General features: G+C 55.1%; 4 protein-coding genes across 9 annotated transcripts in view; all 4 read right to left on the minus strand.

The window, feature by feature from the left end:
- SLC23A1 (solute carrier family 23 member 1) overlaps positions 1 to 1,256 on the minus strand; it is a 16,640-nt gene extending 15,384 nt beyond the window's left edge. The window contains exon 1 of one of the 4 annotated variants that reach the window (XM_055555124.1): positions 894 to 1,256. In XM_055555124.1, the coding sequence (XP_055411099.1) occupies positions 894 to 1,179 (286 nt within the window). In that variant the 5' untranslated portion in view covers positions 1,180 to 1,256. Of the gene's footprint in view, positions 1 to 152; positions 396 to 500; positions 826 to 893 lie in introns of those variants that run through there. The other 3 variants (XM_055555146.1, XM_055555141.1, XM_055555133.1) reach the window with 3 other exon arrangements.
- Positions 1,257 to 1,529: 273 nt separating this feature from the next.
- MZB1 (marginal zone B and B1 cell specific protein) lies at positions 1,530 to 3,579 on the minus strand. The gene is made up of 4 exons (XM_055555160.1): positions 3,388 to 3,579; positions 2,454 to 2,578; positions 1,992 to 2,102; positions 1,530 to 1,892 (listed from the first exon to the last, which is right to left on the minus strand). Exons 1-4 carry the CDS (start codon positions 3,562 to 3,564, stop codon positions 1,736 to 1,738), a joined length of 570 nt encoding a protein of 189 aa, XP_055411135.1. The 5' UTR covers positions 3,565 to 3,579; the 3' UTR covers positions 1,530 to 1,735.
- A 531-nt stretch (positions 3,580 to 4,110) lies between these two features.
- On the minus strand, positions 4,111 to 9,436 carry PROB1 (proline rich basic protein 1). Of its 2 annotated transcripts, XM_055555047.1 has the most exons (2): positions 6,398 to 9,402; positions 4,111 to 4,428 (listed from the first exon to the last, which is right to left on the minus strand). In XM_055555047.1, the coding sequence occupies exons 1-2, from the start codon at positions 9,350 to 9,352 to the stop codon at positions 4,126 to 4,128; spliced, it is 3,258 nt and encodes a 1,085-aa protein (XP_055411022.1). In that variant the 5' UTR covers positions 9,353 to 9,402; the 3' UTR covers positions 4,111 to 4,125. The 2 variants fall into 2 exon arrangements, with proteins under 2 accessions (XP_055411022.1, XP_055411030.1); XM_055555055.1 differs by having other exon boundaries at positions 4,287 to 9,436.
- A 2,028-nt stretch (positions 9,437 to 11,464) lies between these two features.
- SPATA24 (spermatogenesis associated 24) lies at positions 11,465 to 16,260 on the minus strand. 2 transcript variants are annotated; one of them, XM_055555171.1, is made up of 6 exons: positions 16,088 to 16,256; positions 14,976 to 15,041; positions 14,616 to 14,746; positions 14,461 to 14,531; positions 11,724 to 11,826; positions 11,465 to 11,616 (listed from the first exon to the last, which is right to left on the minus strand). In XM_055555171.1, the coding sequence occupies exons 1-6, from the start codon at positions 16,202 to 16,204 to the stop codon at positions 11,487 to 11,489; spliced, it is 618 nt and encodes a 205-aa protein (XP_055411146.1). In that variant the 5' UTR covers positions 16,205 to 16,256; the 3' UTR covers positions 11,465 to 11,486. The 2 variants fall into 2 exon arrangements, with proteins under 2 accessions (XP_055411146.1, XP_055411154.1); XM_055555179.1 differs by lacking the exons at positions 11,465 to 11,616; positions 11,724 to 11,826 and adding an exon at positions 11,852 to 13,154 and having other exon boundaries at positions 16,088 to 16,260.
- Between the last annotated feature and the right edge of the window lie 1,213 nt (positions 16,261 to 17,473).

Below are 17,473 nucleotides of genomic sequence, written 5' to 3' on the forward strand. Positions count from 1 at the left end.
AACCCCTGAAGCAGCCCTGGGCCAGACCATCTTCCCCTCCTAGGGGTTGGGGAAAGCCCAGGGGTTGAGGCTTTAGGCTGGCGAGGGCCGAGCCCGAGGTCCCAGGTTCAGCTCCCTTCCGTGCCTTCCCAGCCCCCTTAGGGTCCACCTACTTCTGGGTCGCTGTGCCCACGGCCAGGCCCTGCCCTGAGGGCTCCCAGGCAGCACCGCTGTCCAGCTGGGTAGCAGCTTCATGTCACAGCCCTGAATCCAAAGGCCTATCCAGCTTCCAGCCCGTTGCTCCAGCCTCCAGCCCGTTGCTCTGCCTGCCTGTCCTCTCCTCTCCTTTCTTGGCTACTGCTCCCAGGTTCCCAAAGTTGTCTGACCAGTTCAAAGCCTGTACTCCTCAGCACTTTCCTCCCCACCCTCTTTTCCTCAGTACTCCCTAGGGGGCTGGAGAGACAGCCCCACCCTTTCCACACACTGTCCTTTGGTCATTCAAGTCTACCCAAACCACATACCACACACAAGGAGACAAGGCTGGCAAGTTGCACATGATCTCAGATACACAGTTGCACAAACACACCCAGAGTCTGAAGCCAAGTCTAAGTCACTTCACAAACACAGGACCACGCAGGTCCACATCACAGCTCCCAGCTCCACACCTGCTACTTCTGACGCCTCAGCCAATGCCTTGGACCCTGGCTCTCCCTGGGCTTCAGGGTTCTCTCCTGAGCACCAGGGGAGGGGCCTAGGGCAGGTGGAGAACAGGCAATGGAACACAGAGTGCTGGGCTGCAGGGCAGCTCAGGGAAGCCACAGTGGTCAGGGCCTGCCTGGGACACCCCCATTCCTCCAGCACTATCCTTCCCCCCACCCCTAAATGTGAATTCCCTCCCAGCCCTGCCACTTCACCTAGGACTCTGCCTGAGTCTTTTTGTTGTCTGAGCCAAGGTGTCAACAGAGTATTACAGTGTCTGTTCTGTCCACCTCCCAGAGATACAAAGGAAACTACAAGCTTGAGCATCACTGACCCCAGATACCCAGACTCAGGTGCAACCCAGGTGGAGCTCTTTCCTCTGCTGCTAAAAAAAGGGCCGCAGGTGAGAAGAATTTCTGGGGAGGACGTAGAGCCAAGATCAGGAATACAGCCTGTTCTAGGAACCCCGCCCTGCCCTGCCCTGCCCCAGGGCCCAGTCATGCCAGCTGGGTCAAAAGCAGAGTCTAGAAAGTGAGCAGCCTCTGGGCATAGACCCAGGGAGACTAGTGTTCTGAAAGGGGCACAGCGAGTGCAGCGGCTGCAGTGGGTGTGTCTGCAGGTGACGTGCTTATGGAGTTTTCCTTGGCTTTCGTTTTCTCTCGTGAGGGATCTGGGGTTCCAAACGTGCTGATAACTGATTTCCTATGCCTTTGTCAGCTCACTCACATTTTCAACCATGACAGATCTCACTTACCTCTGGGAAACTGTGGGGCTTGTCCCTGGCCTTCTCCAGCAGAAACACCAATGTTTATCCTCCCAGCCCCCCAAGAACCTTTTGCAGAGAGAAGGAGTCGAGGTCACTGGTTTTATTTGAGTCCAGAGGGAAAGGCCCTGGCCACGTCCCAGGGCCCCGAGGCGGGAAGAGGGAGGGAGAGAGGAAGAACAGATGAGTGAAGCCTCCCTGCACCCGCCCTCCAGGCCGCCTGCAGAAAGGAGGGAGGCAGATCAAGAGGGAGGCCAGCTGTCTTCAGGGGCTGACCGGGAAGGAGGAGTTGGACTAGAGCTCTGTCCTTGTGTCTGGAGCCTTCTCTGAACAGGCCCCCCGGGGGCCTCCACACAGCAGCGCCTCCAGGGTCCCTCGACCTTGTTGGTGGGCTTCATAGATCTGGTCTTCTCCAAACTCCCCCAGGTAGTGAAAGCAGGTCTTGGAGAGCCTAGGGGAGCCCAGCAGGAGCCTCAGACTCTGCCCTGCCTTCAATGGGCAGATTCAAGCCTGCAAGGGCTCCATCCCACTCCAACCCTCCAGTCATCACCTGGTGGGCCACAGCCCCTCCATGATCATCACCATGATGCTCGGCTGAGCCCCTGTGCTAAGTCCTGGGCCCATGAGACGTTTCACCTGGTCCACTTCTCCAACCCCATAGCTGGAGGTGGAGGGAGGAAAGGGAGACAGCATTAGTGGAGCCTGTATCTACCTGAAGCGGGGCACATGGGACATCTACCAAGTTTAGTGCCCAGATTCTGATCCTCTCTGCTGAAAAACTGAGGACCAGAAAGGAGAAGCCCCTGGCCCAAAGTCACACAACACCCTTATCCCCTGACCACCCAATCTTCTGCTTGCTCCCGGCTCCAGAGTTCAGCCTCTGTCCCAACCAGCCCCTACCCTTGGGCTGGAGACCTTGTGGAGTATGTGTGGTGTGAGTGGGAGGATGGGGACCCCCATTCATCAGCCTGCCCCTGGAGAAGTGAGGCAGGGGCCAGATTTTTCAACTCACCCCTGCCAGGTCTGAGAGCAGCTCTGGTCCAGGACATCTGTGTATACTGACTCGCTCAGCTCACGACGGCCCCCAGAGTCCAGTGGGAGAAGCTTGGCCTCAGCTTTTGTCAGATGTTGCCACATCTGGAATAAGGAGGGGTTCAGAACCAGGGCTTCAGAACTACTCAGTGCAGAAGGAGGGGCGGGGGAGAGCAGAAACCTGAGTCTCGGAGGAAGAACGAGGCAACGGAGCCTTTTGAGCAGGAAGCACCTGTGAGGCTGACTTCGTGGCCCTCCCCCAGGTCCAGAGAGCTGGGAACATGCCAGCTGAGGCAGGATCCACAGCCTTGGGATGAGGTGGGTGGATGGGCAAAGCTGAGCTGGCCTGGGCACTGGGGACCTTCCTGCAGGGCACACCTGCCCACCATCACCACACGTGATGTAAAACCACAAGAACAAGCAAAGAAAATAAAACCACTCAGTCATCAGTGACATATGTACTCATAGCACTTACACACACACACACAAGTACTCAGACATACTTGACAGGTTTGTATGTGAACTCAAGACACCCACACATGCTCATGGGCTCACGGACTCGTCAAACATGCACACGTGCACACAAACCCCTGTGCTCCCCAGGCGTGCTTTGGGAAGGAGTCTGGACTTCAGGATCGGCCTGGAAAGGGAGAAGTCTGAGAGGACTAGCTAGGGACTCCCTCATGTCCCAGAGATGGTCTGTCTGCTCTTTGCGGGGCAGACAGGTAAACTGAGGCACAGAGGTTCTGGTGAGGTGAAGATGGCAATATCATGGAAGGCTGAGTCTAGCTTGATGCCTGGGGGTGGACTTGAGGATCAAAGGCCAGTGGGGGAACCTGAGGCAGATAGAAGGGTCTGGCTTGAGAAGGGGCCTGCGTAGGGGCAGGAGAGCTGCTGGGGGACGGGGGACTCACCTGGTAGGCCACCGCCCTGCAGGCATCACATCGCAGGTGAGTTGGCATGTGAGTTGAGAACTTCTCTTCATCGTCCAGCTCAGGGGCAGTGGCAGTGAGTGAGGCCTCATCTCCGAAGCCCCCTGGGATGGCCCAGGTCCCAAGCAGCAGCAGCAGTAGCAGCAGTGAGAGCCTCATGGCCGGTGGAGCTGACTCAGTGAGCAAGGGCTGTGGTTGGGGTGCAGGTGTGTGGGTGCATCTGTGTGTGTGTGTGTGTAGTGGGGGCTGCTTCAGAACACCTGGCCCAGACCAATGGGGAACTGACACTTCACCCCTCCCATTCTCTCTCTTCCCCCAGGGCCCTGGAGACTCCACGTGTGCACCTTCTCTCGTGGGACCCTGGCTCCAGCCAATGAGGCAAGGAGAGGGGCTGGGCCTGGGCAAAGACATATGGGAGCTGATACCTCTCATGACCTGGGACAGGCCACATGGCAGGCACTGTGCTAAGCTCCTTGGGGGAGGAGATGACTGGTTACTGTTGTCTTAAATCTACCCCCAAGAACACAAAGGTTCAGAGAAAAGTGACAAATTCAAGGCCACACAGCTAGAAGGGCTATGCTGAGACTGGAACCCAAGCCTGGTTGATCCCCAAGGCCCACTGACCACTCAGCTGCCAGAAGAAATGAGGTCACAGGCGTGACTGCCAGCCTAGGGCTCGCTCCCTGAGAGGCAGGTTTGCTGAAGGATGGATGCCACAGTTTATGAAAGACACATGTGATACTCTCCCCCAAGCCACACCCAGGCATGGACGGCATTGTAGGGGGTGTTAAGAGGCCGCAGCAGGAAATCAGACACTTCACGCCAGTTGTTCCAGCCATTGGGGCCATTGGGTTTATTGCACATCACGATGAAGTGAGGGGCCCAAGAGTGGCCCAGGGCCCTCCTTGGCATCGGCATCTCTGGCCACAGAAAGATGTCCAGGTTATTCTGACTCATAGTTCTCTGTTTCCAATCCAAAGCGAGGGGGGCAGTGACTCCAAGAGATGCAGGTCCACCAGAGGCCTGGAATTTAAGAAAGGCATTGATCTCCATCCCTAACACTGCTTCTAATGGTAACTCTTCTTCTGCAAACTCATCACACCACGTATCAGTCCAGCAAGGCCCAGTCACTTCACTCAGTACTCTACACAGACCCCCCACGAAGAGCACCTCCCACTCTGTGCGTCCCCCTCTGCTCTCCTGGAGTCTCGAGGCAATTGGAACACACACTGTGGGGACTGTCCCTTCCTACGCTGTGACAGCCTGCAGAGCCAGCCCCTCTCTAGGCATGGTTGCCACATCTGTTACCAGGTGAGTGGAACCAGCTGAGAGCTCCACACAGGGGCATCCCTTCTTTCGCCAGCCCTAACCCACCCTCCACCCCATCCAGATAGGTCAAGAGTCTCCTGACAACAGCTCAACCATCCTCTCTGCTTTTAAGTCTTTCCCAATGACCCACTAATCTGCTCCTCCCCCCTAGGTGGGAACAGCCAGAACCCCCACTTATAACCCCAGAATGAGCCAGTTCAGTTCTGAGGGCTTAGACAAGCCAAGTCAGAGGCTGGAGTTGAGGAGAGAATGAGGGGCAGTACTCCCAGCTGCAGACTACAGTCACCTCCCACCTTCTCCCCAGTCCCCACCCCACTAAGTCCCAGGCTGACCCTCCATGGCCCCTCCCATACTACTTTCCTGAATTACCTCCACCTCCTGTCCCCGCAGCTACCTTTCTCAGATGATCCTCGCCTAGGGCCTTCTCCAGCCACTTTCCCCCACAGCCTCCCAGGCCAAGACTCAGATCCCCTTCCAAAGAATAATGGACTTGATACTAGTGTCCTTCTCCCTTTATCCCATCATTGCTCACTAGCCTGCTCCACCTCAGCTGGGCCCACCTTCAGGGAGAGACAGACATCTCCCTACCTGTAGGGGCAGCCCCTTCCTTGCAGTTCCTATTTCCTGCTGTCCCTGAGAAACCCCATCACCCCCTCAGGTCGGTTCCTGGGGCCATGTCCTGGGATTTTTCACACAGCCAACTAAAAATTGTCACTTGTCACCTGCCTCTACAAAGATGAAATCACTAGCCATTGCAATCTCTGACCTTCAACCCACCCTGAAAGTTCAGGGCAGAGATCAGGAATGAGGCCCTCTGTGCTCTGGGAGAAACTGGCAAAATAGGGCTTTAGATATTTATTTTCAGGAGAAGTTTTTATGAGTCCATTTCTTGCAATCTTCTCATATCTAGAAAAGCAATAAAATAGACATCTGCTCATTGTGACTAGCAGCAATCTTCTTCCAAAATGTGTGCTTGATTGCACTATCCTCCTTCACCAAAATCACATATATACTGACCTACCCCCACATAGACAACCTATGTGAGAGGTTGTCTCCCAGGCTTATAGTTTTTCATTTTGCCCCAAGTAACACTTAACTGTACTGAACTGAACACTTAATTCACAAATCTCATGTTGTGCATTTCTTTCAGCCCACAACACACACACACCCACACGCCCCAACACACCACACTCTGGGACTTGGGGAAAGGGTATAGGATTTTGCTGGGGTGGGGGAAACAGACAGCCATTTACTGAGCTCCAGCTCCATTAGCCCCACACGCCCCAACACACCACACTCTGGGACTTGGGGAAAGGGTATAGGATTTTGCTGGGGTGGAGGAAACAGACAGCCATTTACTGAGCTCCAGCTCCATTAGCCCCCACCCCCACCCCAACGTGTCTCAGATAATCTGAAGGTAACTTCCGGTCTGAAAAAAACAAAAAGGCATGAGATGGGTAAAAGAAGAGATGATTGAAGGAAAAGAGGGTAAAGGACTGGATACCAAAACCTTTAAGACCATCAATAGGCCCCAACATCATGCGGATCAGGCCCTGGGGCCTCACACCGGGAACAAGGAGCCCTTGTTGGGCTGCGAGGGACCCAAGCTGGAGGGTGGAGCACAGAGAAGAAGAGGAGGTGCGGGGCTGGGTGTCCCACTCACTGGCAGGTAGTACATCCCGTCCAGGGGCCCCGCCTCGGAGGCCCAGGGTAGCTGCGGGCCGCTGAAGGCCGGCGGGCCGGGGGATGGTGGCAGTGAGAGGCCGGGAAGGGGCCCATAGGCTGGCGGGTAGAGGCCGGGGCCCAGGGCCAGCGGAGTGTAGACGCGGCGGGGTGGCACCGAGGGCGAGGGTGGCAGCAGCACCTCCACGTACTGCCCGCTCTCAGGGTCGAAGAGCAGCCGCAGCCGAGGCTGCCGCGGCGCCTCCACAAAGTAGTAGCGGCCGCTCTCGGGGTCCACCAGGACCTTCCCCGGGTTTGCGGCCCCCGGCGGCCTACGCGTCCCCTGGGAGGAACCGTCCGCAGACCTGTCCAGCGGAGGCGCCGAGGCAGCGCGGGGCTGGGCCCGGGCCGTTCTACGAGCCGACGCCTGGGGCTCCCGCGGGAGGGGCGGCTGGACCGCCACCGCGGGCTCAGGGGCCTTAGGGGGCGTCTCCAGTTTGGATTCCATTCCAGATCTCGAGCTAGGGTGCGCCTGCGGGGAGCTGGGGCGGGGCGGTCCGGGAGGTTGGGTCTCTGCCGGCCCTATGGGCGACTGCTGGGGTGAGGTGCGAGCGCCGCCTAGAGGGCTGGTCCGACCCTTGTTGTCCGGGACCAAGCGCTGGGCCTCTGCATCCCGGTTCTTTCCGCCAGGACCGTGCACCGCGACTCCCCGGGTTCTCTCAGGCCGGCGGCCTAAGGCCAGGGCACCAGGCAGGCGGATCTCAGTGCGCGCGAAGGGTTTCGCCGTGCTGTTCTCCGCCCTCCGCCGCAGGACCCCGTTGGACTGGGTAACGTCCCGGGGGACTGTGTCTGGGGTTGGCTCTAGGGGTTCGTAGGGGTGGGACACGACCGGCAGAAAGTCCTTGAGAAAAATGGAAGTGTAGTGAGACGGGGCGGGGGGGCCCAGCGCCTGAAGTTCTTGTGTCTTGGATGCGCTGCCTTCCTCCCCGCGGGGTTCTGCAGGAGGGGCGGGGAGCCCTGAGTCTGGGGTGCTTGCCGCAAAGCTCGGCGCGTACGTGGTCTTCACCATCTTGCGTACGTCGCGGGGCCGCGGAATGGCCACGCGCGGGCGCCCAGAGGCCGCTTTTCCAGAGCCCACCGCTTCAGGGCGCGCATCGGCATCCAGGGTGCGACTGAGAGGCAGCTGGGGTGCAGCTACCTCTGGCGACAGCTGGTTGCCTCGGGAGGCAAGATCCGGTATCTCCCGCGTGGACGGACTTTGAACCTCTGTTAGCTTTGGAGTCCCTGGTGCAGACGGCGTGGGCGGACCCAGTTTCTCTTGGGCCGCGCCATTAATAGCTACCCGCGTAGACACTACCGATGAGCTCTGCACTGTGGAGTTCCACGTCTCCTGGGGCGATGGGCTCCACGTTCCAACAGGACGATCTGGAGTCTCCCACGAGGGCAAGGTCGGCGGGGACGGGCTCCTACTTCCCTCAACTGCATCCCCAACTGCCGGGTGCGGCACCTCCCACGAGGAGGGAGCTTCGGGGGATGGGCTTTTTGCCCTGGCAACACCCCGATTCCACTGGGAAAGGGTCGGAGGGGAAGGGCTCTTTCTGCTGACAGTTTCCGTGACAGCAGCATCCTGATTGTCCCATGTAGAGGATGCCTCGGGGATCGATGGGCTACTCACCTTCCAAATTGTTCGATTCCAGGGGGACAGGTTCTGGGGGGAGGTGCAGTGAGGACCCCGCACGGTCCCATTTGGGGCTTCCCACGGCGGGGATGGGCTCCTCGGTCTCACAGCTTTACTCGAAACTTCCCAGGGGGGCCTAGACTGGAAAGGCGGACCCTGTGCTCTCAGGACGGTTTGAGCCGGAGTATCTCGCGGGAAACGAACCTTCGGTTCTTTTTGGTGCACCTCCTCAGGCTTCTCCCCTGACTTCAGGAAGATGCTGGAACTAACTGGACCCAGAGGCTCGGTCCCGGGCGCGGGCTTGTCGCGCCGAATTGCGCGCTCCCGGAGGCTTGGCCAAGGTCTTGGGGCCCTGGCTGGGGCTGAACTATAGTTCACCCGAGGCGGCAGAGACTTGGCTTCCTCCAGGACCACCCGAGTACTGCGGAGCGTTTCCGGGGTCGCAAGCTCCGGCGGCACTGTGGGTCCAAAGGTGGCGTTGCTTGGGGCAGGGGGCGCCGGGCTCAGTTTTCTGGCTAGCGCCGTCTGCACAAGGTCCGCGGCAGCCTGCAGGCGGCTCAGAGACTCGTCCAGGGAGCCGGTGCGCAGGAGTAGTCGAGGGCGCGGCGCATTGGCCTCCCGCGGGGGACTCCGGGGCCGAGGGCGCAGCTCGATCTGACGTTTGGGCACCGTCCGGGGCCTGGCAGGCGCGGTATGCTCCTCCAGTGCCACCTCCACACACTCGAACTGCGATGGGGTGGCAGGACTCGCCGCGCGGGGCCGCAACTCCAGATAAGTGGCCCAGCGGGAGCCACCGTCGGGGCCCTGTGGCTGCGGTTCGTCAGGGATGGGAGACGCGGACCCAGGAGGAGAGAGGCTGCGGAAGGCCCGCGTCGTGAGCTGTTGCACTTCTCTATCCTCTGCGTCGGAGCGGCTGAATAGGGGCCCAGCGCCGAAGATGACTTCCATCTCCCCCGACGGCAGCATGCGCAGCTGGGGCTGGGGTGGTCGCAGGCCGGAGGCCGGGCCTCGCGGGAAACCCGAGCCGGGCAGTAGCTGCTGGCGGCTATTCTGGGCGCTGACGGACAGGCGAGGCTGCACGCCCGCCCCCAGCGCAGGGGCCACCCTGGGCCAATTCGCCCGGCCCTCTGCGTCCGGCCCAACGTCCGGGGGCTCTGGAGAACCCGGAGCAGTGTGGTAGGAGCCTGACGAACCGGACGAGTCCTGGCGCCGAGCGGGGGCCGCAGGCAGCCGCCCTGGGAACCCAGGCAGGGCTGGCTGGGCGAACGCGGTCAGCATGCTGGGGCCGGACGCGGCGCACTACCTCCCTCGCATTCGCCTCCGCTGGTGCCGCGGACGCCCGCATTGTCCCCGCCCCGCCCGCGGGTGCCGTGGGGGTCACCGCGCCTTAAAGCGGCCGCGTCCGCTCCTAAGACAGCGGTATAGGCAGCCAGAGGGCCTTGGGCCCTACCCTCCTAGATCCCTTTTCGGGCGTGAACCTGAGAGCTTAGGCTGACATTCCAGGCTTTGGTTTGGAAGGTGAGCGGAGGGCAAACATCCAACTTGGACCCAGGAGCCAGGGCCAACTCCACTCGTCCATCCCAGGTGAGGGAACTGAGGCTGAGCAGGTACCTGCTTGAGATCAAGTATCCTGTGTGGATCAGTGTGTGAGCCAGGAGACCAGACAACCCGGGTCTGGCAGTTTCATCTGTCAACTCCCCACGTCTTCCCATCACTGCAGCGCACCCCTCCTCTCTGGCCCTCACAAAGCCAGTCCCAGCCAGAGCTCATAAGGGAGCATGCATCACCTTCCGTGACCATCACCACCACCTGCCCCATATCTTTGATAGAGGAGCATTGCATGGAGGGATCCCCCAACTCCAAAAGTTGTACTGGGGCCTCAGAAAACACGTCCCTGGCTAGACCCACTGCTTTTGTGGAAACCTAGGCTGGAGGGGACAGTGCTAGCTTTTTAGGTTGTTAGAACAAGGCCCAGATGCTAATATGGCATCTTTTAGAAGGCAATGGCACCCCACTCCAGTACTCTTGCCTGGAAAATCCCATGGACGGAGGAGCCTGGTGGGCTGCAGTCCATGGGGTCGCTAAAAGTCGGCACGACTGTGCGACTTCACTTTCACGCATTGGAGAAGGAAATGGCAACCCACTCGTGTTCTTGCCTGGAGAATCCCAGGGACGGGAGAGCCTGGTGGGCGGCCGTCTATGGGGTCACACAGAGTTGGACACGACTGAAGTGACTTAGCAGGGTAGCTGCGGTCCCTTCTCTAAAGGCCTATGGTAAGAATAGCTCTGTGTTCCCCCAGGCACTCACAATGCCCTCATTCCAGGCCCCATCACTTCAGGACCTGTCCTGGGGACAACTGCTGATGGGGAAGCAGCTACCACCTGTTACTATCCTGGGACGATGACAATGGGCACCACTTGCCCTTAAACTTCTGGCTTCAAGGTCCTGCTATGACTCAGGCCCCAGCTGGCCCTAAAGCAAGAGCACTGGCTCCTCCTCCGCACTCAGCCTCACACTGACCCAGGAAAGGCTAGACTTGACAATCTGACTCAGCCTCCCCTGAGTGCGTCCCCTGCCTGGGTGTGTCCCCTTGATCACCTAGGGCACATTAGTGATGGCTTCTGTGAGAGGACCAAGCCTGGCCATCACATTCAGCTCTGTATATGCAACTTGACTAAGTCATAAAGTCATAACCCCTCCACAGACTTTTATCCCACCTTAAAACCAGACATAGCAGGGGGAAAACAAAAAACCACACCACCATCATAGCAGTCTTTTCCTCTTCCTCCATTTGTGCATATAAGCTTCTGTTTCAGAGAAGTCTAAGAAGATGCAAAAGTGATTCACAGGTATAACATTCTTGTTATGTGATGGAAACCGATTTCCCAAATTCACTGTGGTCCTGGAACCCACCATCTTTGAACTCTCCAGTTGGGGTGTCTCAGACACATAACACAGCACATACACATATAGCCCTTCAAGTTTGGAGGTTAAATTCACAAGGGTGCTGGGGTAACCAGGGCTGTTTATATAGGAAGGAATTTAATACCAAGAGTAAGAGGGATAGGGCCTACTAGACAACCAAGTAGTCCTTCCCTAGGCTACAACCCCATACCCCCACGGTCCCCACTATCATCCAAGGGAGGGAGCCAGGGGAGTAACAGGGGCTGGAGACTCGAGGTGTATCCTCAGACTTCTGAGCACAGGAATGGCCTGTCAGGTGGTGGTCCAAAAGGCAGGCAGGGAGGAAGAAAGGGGTGTCTTGCCTTTTACCCTGCCTCTTCCCTAGGGTCCAGGCCACTGTGAGGCCTGAGGGAAGTACCCACAGGGACAGGGTCAGGATGGGGACCTCCAGAGCAGAGAAGGCAGAGGTTGGGCATTACAGCAGATAACAGGAAGGCGAAAACCATTTTATTTTTCCCTGGGACGCTGGTGGCTCCGGGCCTGACGCGTCCCCGAGGCTTTCTTATGCTTCTGGTCCAGCACTTGGGCCATGTAGTTCTCTTGCTGCTTCTGGATCCGGAAGTCAGACATGTGATTCCTGCAACGGAGCCGGCTGGGCGTGGGCTGGGGACAGGCCAGGGTAGGGAGCAGAGGTCTGGCTCCCCACTTCCATCAACAACCCCCAGCCTGGCCCAGACCCCTCACCTGAAGATCTCTTTCTGCTGGCTGATAACTTGCTGCAACTCCTTAATCTCATTCTCTTTGCCATTAAGTATATCTTCTTGCTTTATAATGTGAGACTCAATTTCTGTGGGGGAGAGAGGCAGGGAGGAGGAGGGGTTCCCATCCCATGGGCTCTTTCCTGAGATAAGGCATTCCCTCGTGGGTCTTTTCAGAACTTGGCTCCCCCCGACCCAGGGGTTGTCCAAGAGTAGTTGCTAATGCCTGTGTAAGGATGAGTTTATTATAGAGTCCTGATGGGGTGGGGGTGTGTGTCAGTGACTTCACAACTCTATTCTGGACCAGGTGGCTCGCCTGTGTGCATGCAAAGGCCCTTGGAGAGAGATGGTCAGCCCTGCCCTCAACTCCTACAGCTCTTTACAGATATCACCTCCTTGGTGAGACCCTTCCTAGTCTAAAACTACAACCCTTCACTTCCCAATATTTCCTATCCCATTTTCCTGCTTTATTTCCCTTTTAGCACTTAAATCTCACAGACCTCATGTTTTGCTCATGTCTTCTCCTCTACTAGGTTATAAGGTCCACAAGGACAAGGATTTTTGTTTTATTCACAGCTTTAACCCTAAGGCCTAAAACAGTACCTGGCACATAGTATTAAATAGATGCACAATACATTTATTTGTGGAATGAATAAACAAGATGTCCCCTGGGAGTTTAAGTCTTAGAAACATCGCCTAGTTCAGTCATTGCAAACCACCCACCCACTGAGAGCTAGCAGGATGCCCAGCCCTATCTTAGGGCTTCAGGTGAGAAGACAGGACCCCAGGGAGATAGTGGTGGCAAAGCTTACCCCCAGATTAAGTGCAAGGATGAGTTTTGTGTCTTGGCTTAAAATCCAATGAGGCTGTAGGGATCTGGGGTTGCTTCATTTACATAATGTCTCTCAGGGAGCCCTGAAAAATTCTGATCCTCCAAGAAGAAAATCCTAAAGCATTTAAAGGCTAGACAAAGATTAACTAGAATGTAAGCTCTGAAAATGCAAAAATGCTGAAGCAGTTAAGGTTTCAGAACAGAAAATCTGGTAAAAAAATTACAGCATATTTTGAACAGGGATATGGGTGAAGGAAAAGAAGGAAAACCTAGGCTCACTGGGTCACAGGACCAGTGCTCTTTAACCTCCTTCCCCAGGTCAGTCAGTGAATCCAATCTGATTGCTTATGAAGTTCTTATGGGAAAAAAGCATAAGAAATTTGTTTGAATCTTAAAATAAATGAGAGCTATTTAGACTAAATGGCACCCAATGAGAGAGTGGTTAGAAAAGACTCTCAGGAGAGTAAGGAACTATGTAAGTGTACAACCAACCTGGAACCACATAAAGGCAGGTGTTGGGGTTAGAAGTCAGGCCAGGGGGTGGCTCAGGTCCCCAGATCTGCTCAGGTGAGGGCTTCTGCCCTTCTGGAGGAATTCAGAACATTCTGTGGGGAGGCAGCCAGCTCCTCCCCTATGACTCACACACACTTTCCACAAGCAGACGCAGAGCCCTGAGGCCATGGCTGATCTCTAGGAAATGTCCTAGAGGAAGGGCCTCACCACTAGGAGAGAAGCCTAGGTTCCTTTTAGGGAAGTGGGGGGAAACCCAGGGAAAAGGGAAGGACTAGGGGAGCAGCATCTTTGGGTATGGAGGCATTGCCTGCCTGTTGGGCCACAGGAGAGGCCATGAGGCCATGAGGTTGCCTTAGACAACCATGAGGCTTGTTAGTCCACCTGGCCAGATCAAGACGGCAGCCTGCTGGCATCTTTCCGGTGAAAGTACTCATCAGGGGAAAGAGAAGGCTGCATTGGTAGGTAGGGGGTGCCCAAGACTCCAGGTGAGGGCCCATCAGGAGAGACCCTAAACCTCTTTTGGGCTTGAACTCTGATCTACTCAAAATGAACACTGCAGTGAATGAAGGCAATGTTGCATATGGAATTCATATCTACTTCTTAAAGTAGGTAAGGGGAGTTTGGCATTCTGGGAAAATGAAAAGGAGTTCTAAGGTCTCAGGACACTGAATAGCTGACCGGAAGTGCCTCAAAACTCAGAGCACCAGCTGAGCCAACAAGTGGCCACAGACATCTGCACAGAGCAGAGGTGAAAACTAATGGCCCACAGACATATTGTCCTTGGGCAATACAATACTTTAAACATTTCTGAATTTTTAAATTTAGTGCCAACATGAAAAAGTCAGAAAAACTTCCATTAGAATGTGCTTTCCAGTTTCTTTTGTAAAGATCTGACTGTACTGGGCCCCTGTTCCCACAGCAGAGGTGCTAGGCCCTTGGGAAGGAGTATGGCTCTCCACATTACCACAGTCCCCATTTCTCCCTGTTGGGTCCCCAGCACTCAGACTAAGGATCAGCTTCCATACAGGACTATTCTTTCCCTGAAAACAGAGTTATGAGTAAAGTACACTATTTCTATTAGTCACCAAAAGTGGGAAAACAAAAAGGTGGACTAAGAAGGTCGTATGTTTCAAGAAAAATGGGAGCGAGCCCGTTCCTTTATGGCCATGAAGAATATTGTACACCAACCACTTCCCTCATTTCCGTGGCCTGCCTGGTCCCTGAAGGCCTTTGCGAAGGTGTGGCCCGCTTGGGCTGGCCTGTATCCTCAGCCGGGGACAGAAGTTGGGGTGAAACCCTGCCCTGGACACAGGCACTGGGCTGTTAGGGAAGAGCCCATGTAAGCAAGCGTGGGAGGGAGTGCGGGCCTCCCGCCTACCATTGCACTTGGTGATGAGCTGGTCCTTCTTGCTGGACTCCTGCAGGGCTCTGCTCTTGACACTGGAGAGCCTGAGTGGAGAAGATAAGGAAGGTGGGAAGGCTGATGGGCAGATGGGACCCCCAACTCTTCCCCCACTACCAAGGTCCACTCACGCCTTTTCAAAGGCCAGCTTCTCTTTCTCCAGCTGTTTAGACAGCACCTCTACCTCGCCGAGGGCAAACTGCAACTTCTCCTCTTCCTTGGCCAGGAGAACCTTGGTCTTGGCATGGGCTGCTTTCTCTTCCTGCAGGGGCAGCAGCAGTGACCTTATCACCACAAGCCACACTGAGTCTCCTAGGCCCCCTTGATCAGCCCCCTTTCTCACGACAGGCATGTAGAAGGCATGGTACAGGAAGATTCTGTCCTCACTATGGGGGCTGGAGGTGCTCAGAGACCAGTGCTCAAGGACTGCCCAACCACTAGGATCCTGGGAAATGGGGGAAGATGAGAAGCTGACAGAGGCCATTACTTACCACCAGCTTTTTCTCCACTGCCTGGAACTCTTCTTTACTGACAAAATTTTCATCCTGGAGAATCATCTGCAACAGAGCCTGGCTCAGGGAGGGCCTGGGGTTGTGGTGGGAGGGGTTTCTCTAGGCACCAGGGCCTGGGATAGATAATGGATGATGCCCAGGGCATGTACCATGACACTGGGGCCCAAGGAAGGGAGAGTTCATTCCACAAGATTCACTGATGCTCAACTCTAGGTCCTGCACACAAGGAACAAGTCTCATGGAGAAGACACCATGGCCACCATAATGTGCACTATGAAGCCTTTGCCTCAGCCTGTGGAAGGGTCAGAACTCCTTCAAGGGGAGGGATGTCACCCTGATATCTGACTGCTAAATGTGGGTGGGCCAGAAAAAAGGATGGAAAAGAGAAGTGTTCCAGATAATGAGAACATACATGTAAAGGCCAGGCATCAACAGAAAGGCCTGGGTACCTTTAGGTAATTCAGTGTTCAGAGCTGCATTCAAACATTGGAGTGAGAAATAGATGTGAAGTCAGTTTTATCTATGTCCTCACCTTATCAAGATTAAAAAAAACAGAAAAATCATATATGCCACTTGGCCATGGTTTTACCATACATGTTAAGGAAATTTGTGGCTCCACTGCTTTGTCCCAGCTTTGCATTTAATTGACAAGGCAAAAGCAAAGGGCATAAAGGGGCTGGAAGCCCTTAAGTCAACATGTGAAGAGCTTACAGCATTCAGCATGGAGAGCGGATTCCACAATAGGGATGATGTTATAGTTACTCTGTACACAGTGAAGTCATCTCCAATTAGAAATGGGGAAACTGAAGCTCAGTGAATAGGCTGCCATATCTACCAGGCCCTGGACAACCAGGCAAAAAGAGCAGGGAACAACTTGGTTTTCTCTAAAATTTCTGGGTAAATGTTCCTGAGACACAGTCCCTTTTGGGCTCTACCTCGCTACCAGCCACAACACATCGGGGCCCCGCCTCCTCCGGATGACGCCATTGGCAATGGGGTCTCGGCACGCTCCTGGCATAGGGACAGGGCCTGGCCCCGCCCCCACCACGTAGGCGTCCAGTCAGGCCTCCCCCAGCTCTCTGGCTGCGTACCACGTTCCTCAGCTGGTGGATCAGTTCCTCTTGAGACTCAATCACGTCCCGCAGTTGATCAAAGGCGAGACACACCGACCCTGACCCCCCCTGCGACCACCCGACGGGCGTCGCCATCTTTCGCCCCCGCCAGCTCGTTGGAAATGGCTGCTGCGGGCTGCTTCACCGCTGACGCCCACCAATGAGAATGCGACGCCACAAAGCACCCTGGCAACCAGGGGCGGGGACTTCCTTTGTTTGCAGGGATGGGGCCCGCCTCTTAAAAGAGTCGCTCTCTTACAGGAGCCGCCTCGGGCAGAGAACCTGCAGCACCGTTAGTAATTTAGGTTTATAGGGAATTTGCACGTTTGTTATATGGTGTCTTTTTTACGCAGTCCTGAGGAGCGGGCAGGGCCCGGTTTAAACTTACTCTAAGGGCTGAGGAGCAGGCAACATTCACACCGGCCCACAGCCTTCCCCCAGGACCCATTAAACTACATACAAGACCTTGAAGCAAGAGTCATGGACAACCCCTGCATGTGTCTTTATCCCACTCTAAACTCTGAATTTCCCGCATAGTATGAGACTAACGTGATCCCTCTTCGAAGCTCTTAGGAACACACTTAGTACTTAGGGGGCCTGAGCTTCCCAATGAAGGGAAGCTAAAAAATATTAAAGAAAAGTGACTTAATCTAAGATAAGAGTCCTCATATTCTGACCCCAGGCTTTGGGCAACCTGACGAGTCTGAAGATATTAGAACTGAAGTCAGGCTTTGAAGGAGACTTGTAAAATGGAGGCAAGGAAAAATAAGGTGATTACACATCCCCACCAATCCCCGATGAGGGTTTGTTTTGAAACCCAAATAAGATTATGCTTGGGGTAAACCAGATCTAATATTTATCAAGTATTCACTATTTCATGATACTGTTATGCCTTATTAGTATTATTTCATGTGACCTTCATAATAACCTTGTGAACTCGATTTTAATATCCCCATTTTACAGATGAGAAAATGTAGTTTCTATGAGAATGAATAACCCAGTAAGTCAAGGTCACCCAAGCCATTGAGCTTTGAAACAGTGTTTTGATGGGGGCAGTTTGATTTCAGAGTCCATGTTCTTAATCATGATGCTATGTAGTATTTTGTGAACATAATGGATTCTGAAGTTATGAAATTTGAAACTCCCAAGTAGGAAACAACTATATTAAGGAATTTAGGAAAATATGTTGTCAATGACCACAAAGGGAAGTTGAAATGGCAGGTAAGTCACTTAGGGTGCTCTCCTCAGCTGCCTGGGTATCTCTTTTTGGCTGGATGTTGTGACCTGACAAAACATGGTCATTCCTGTGGATCTCCCAGTGGTAATCCTTGTTTTATTTTTCCCTTTTTTTCTTTCCTTTTTTAT

This window comes from Bubalus kerabau, chromosome 1, assembly GCF_029407905.1.
Source record: "Bubalus kerabau isolate K-KA32 ecotype Philippines breed swamp buffalo chromosome 1, PCC_UOA_SB_1v2, whole genome shotgun sequence".
In the NCBI taxonomy this organism is placed as follows: domain Eukaryota; kingdom Metazoa; phylum Chordata; class Mammalia; order Artiodactyla; family Bovidae; genus Bubalus; species Bubalus kerabau.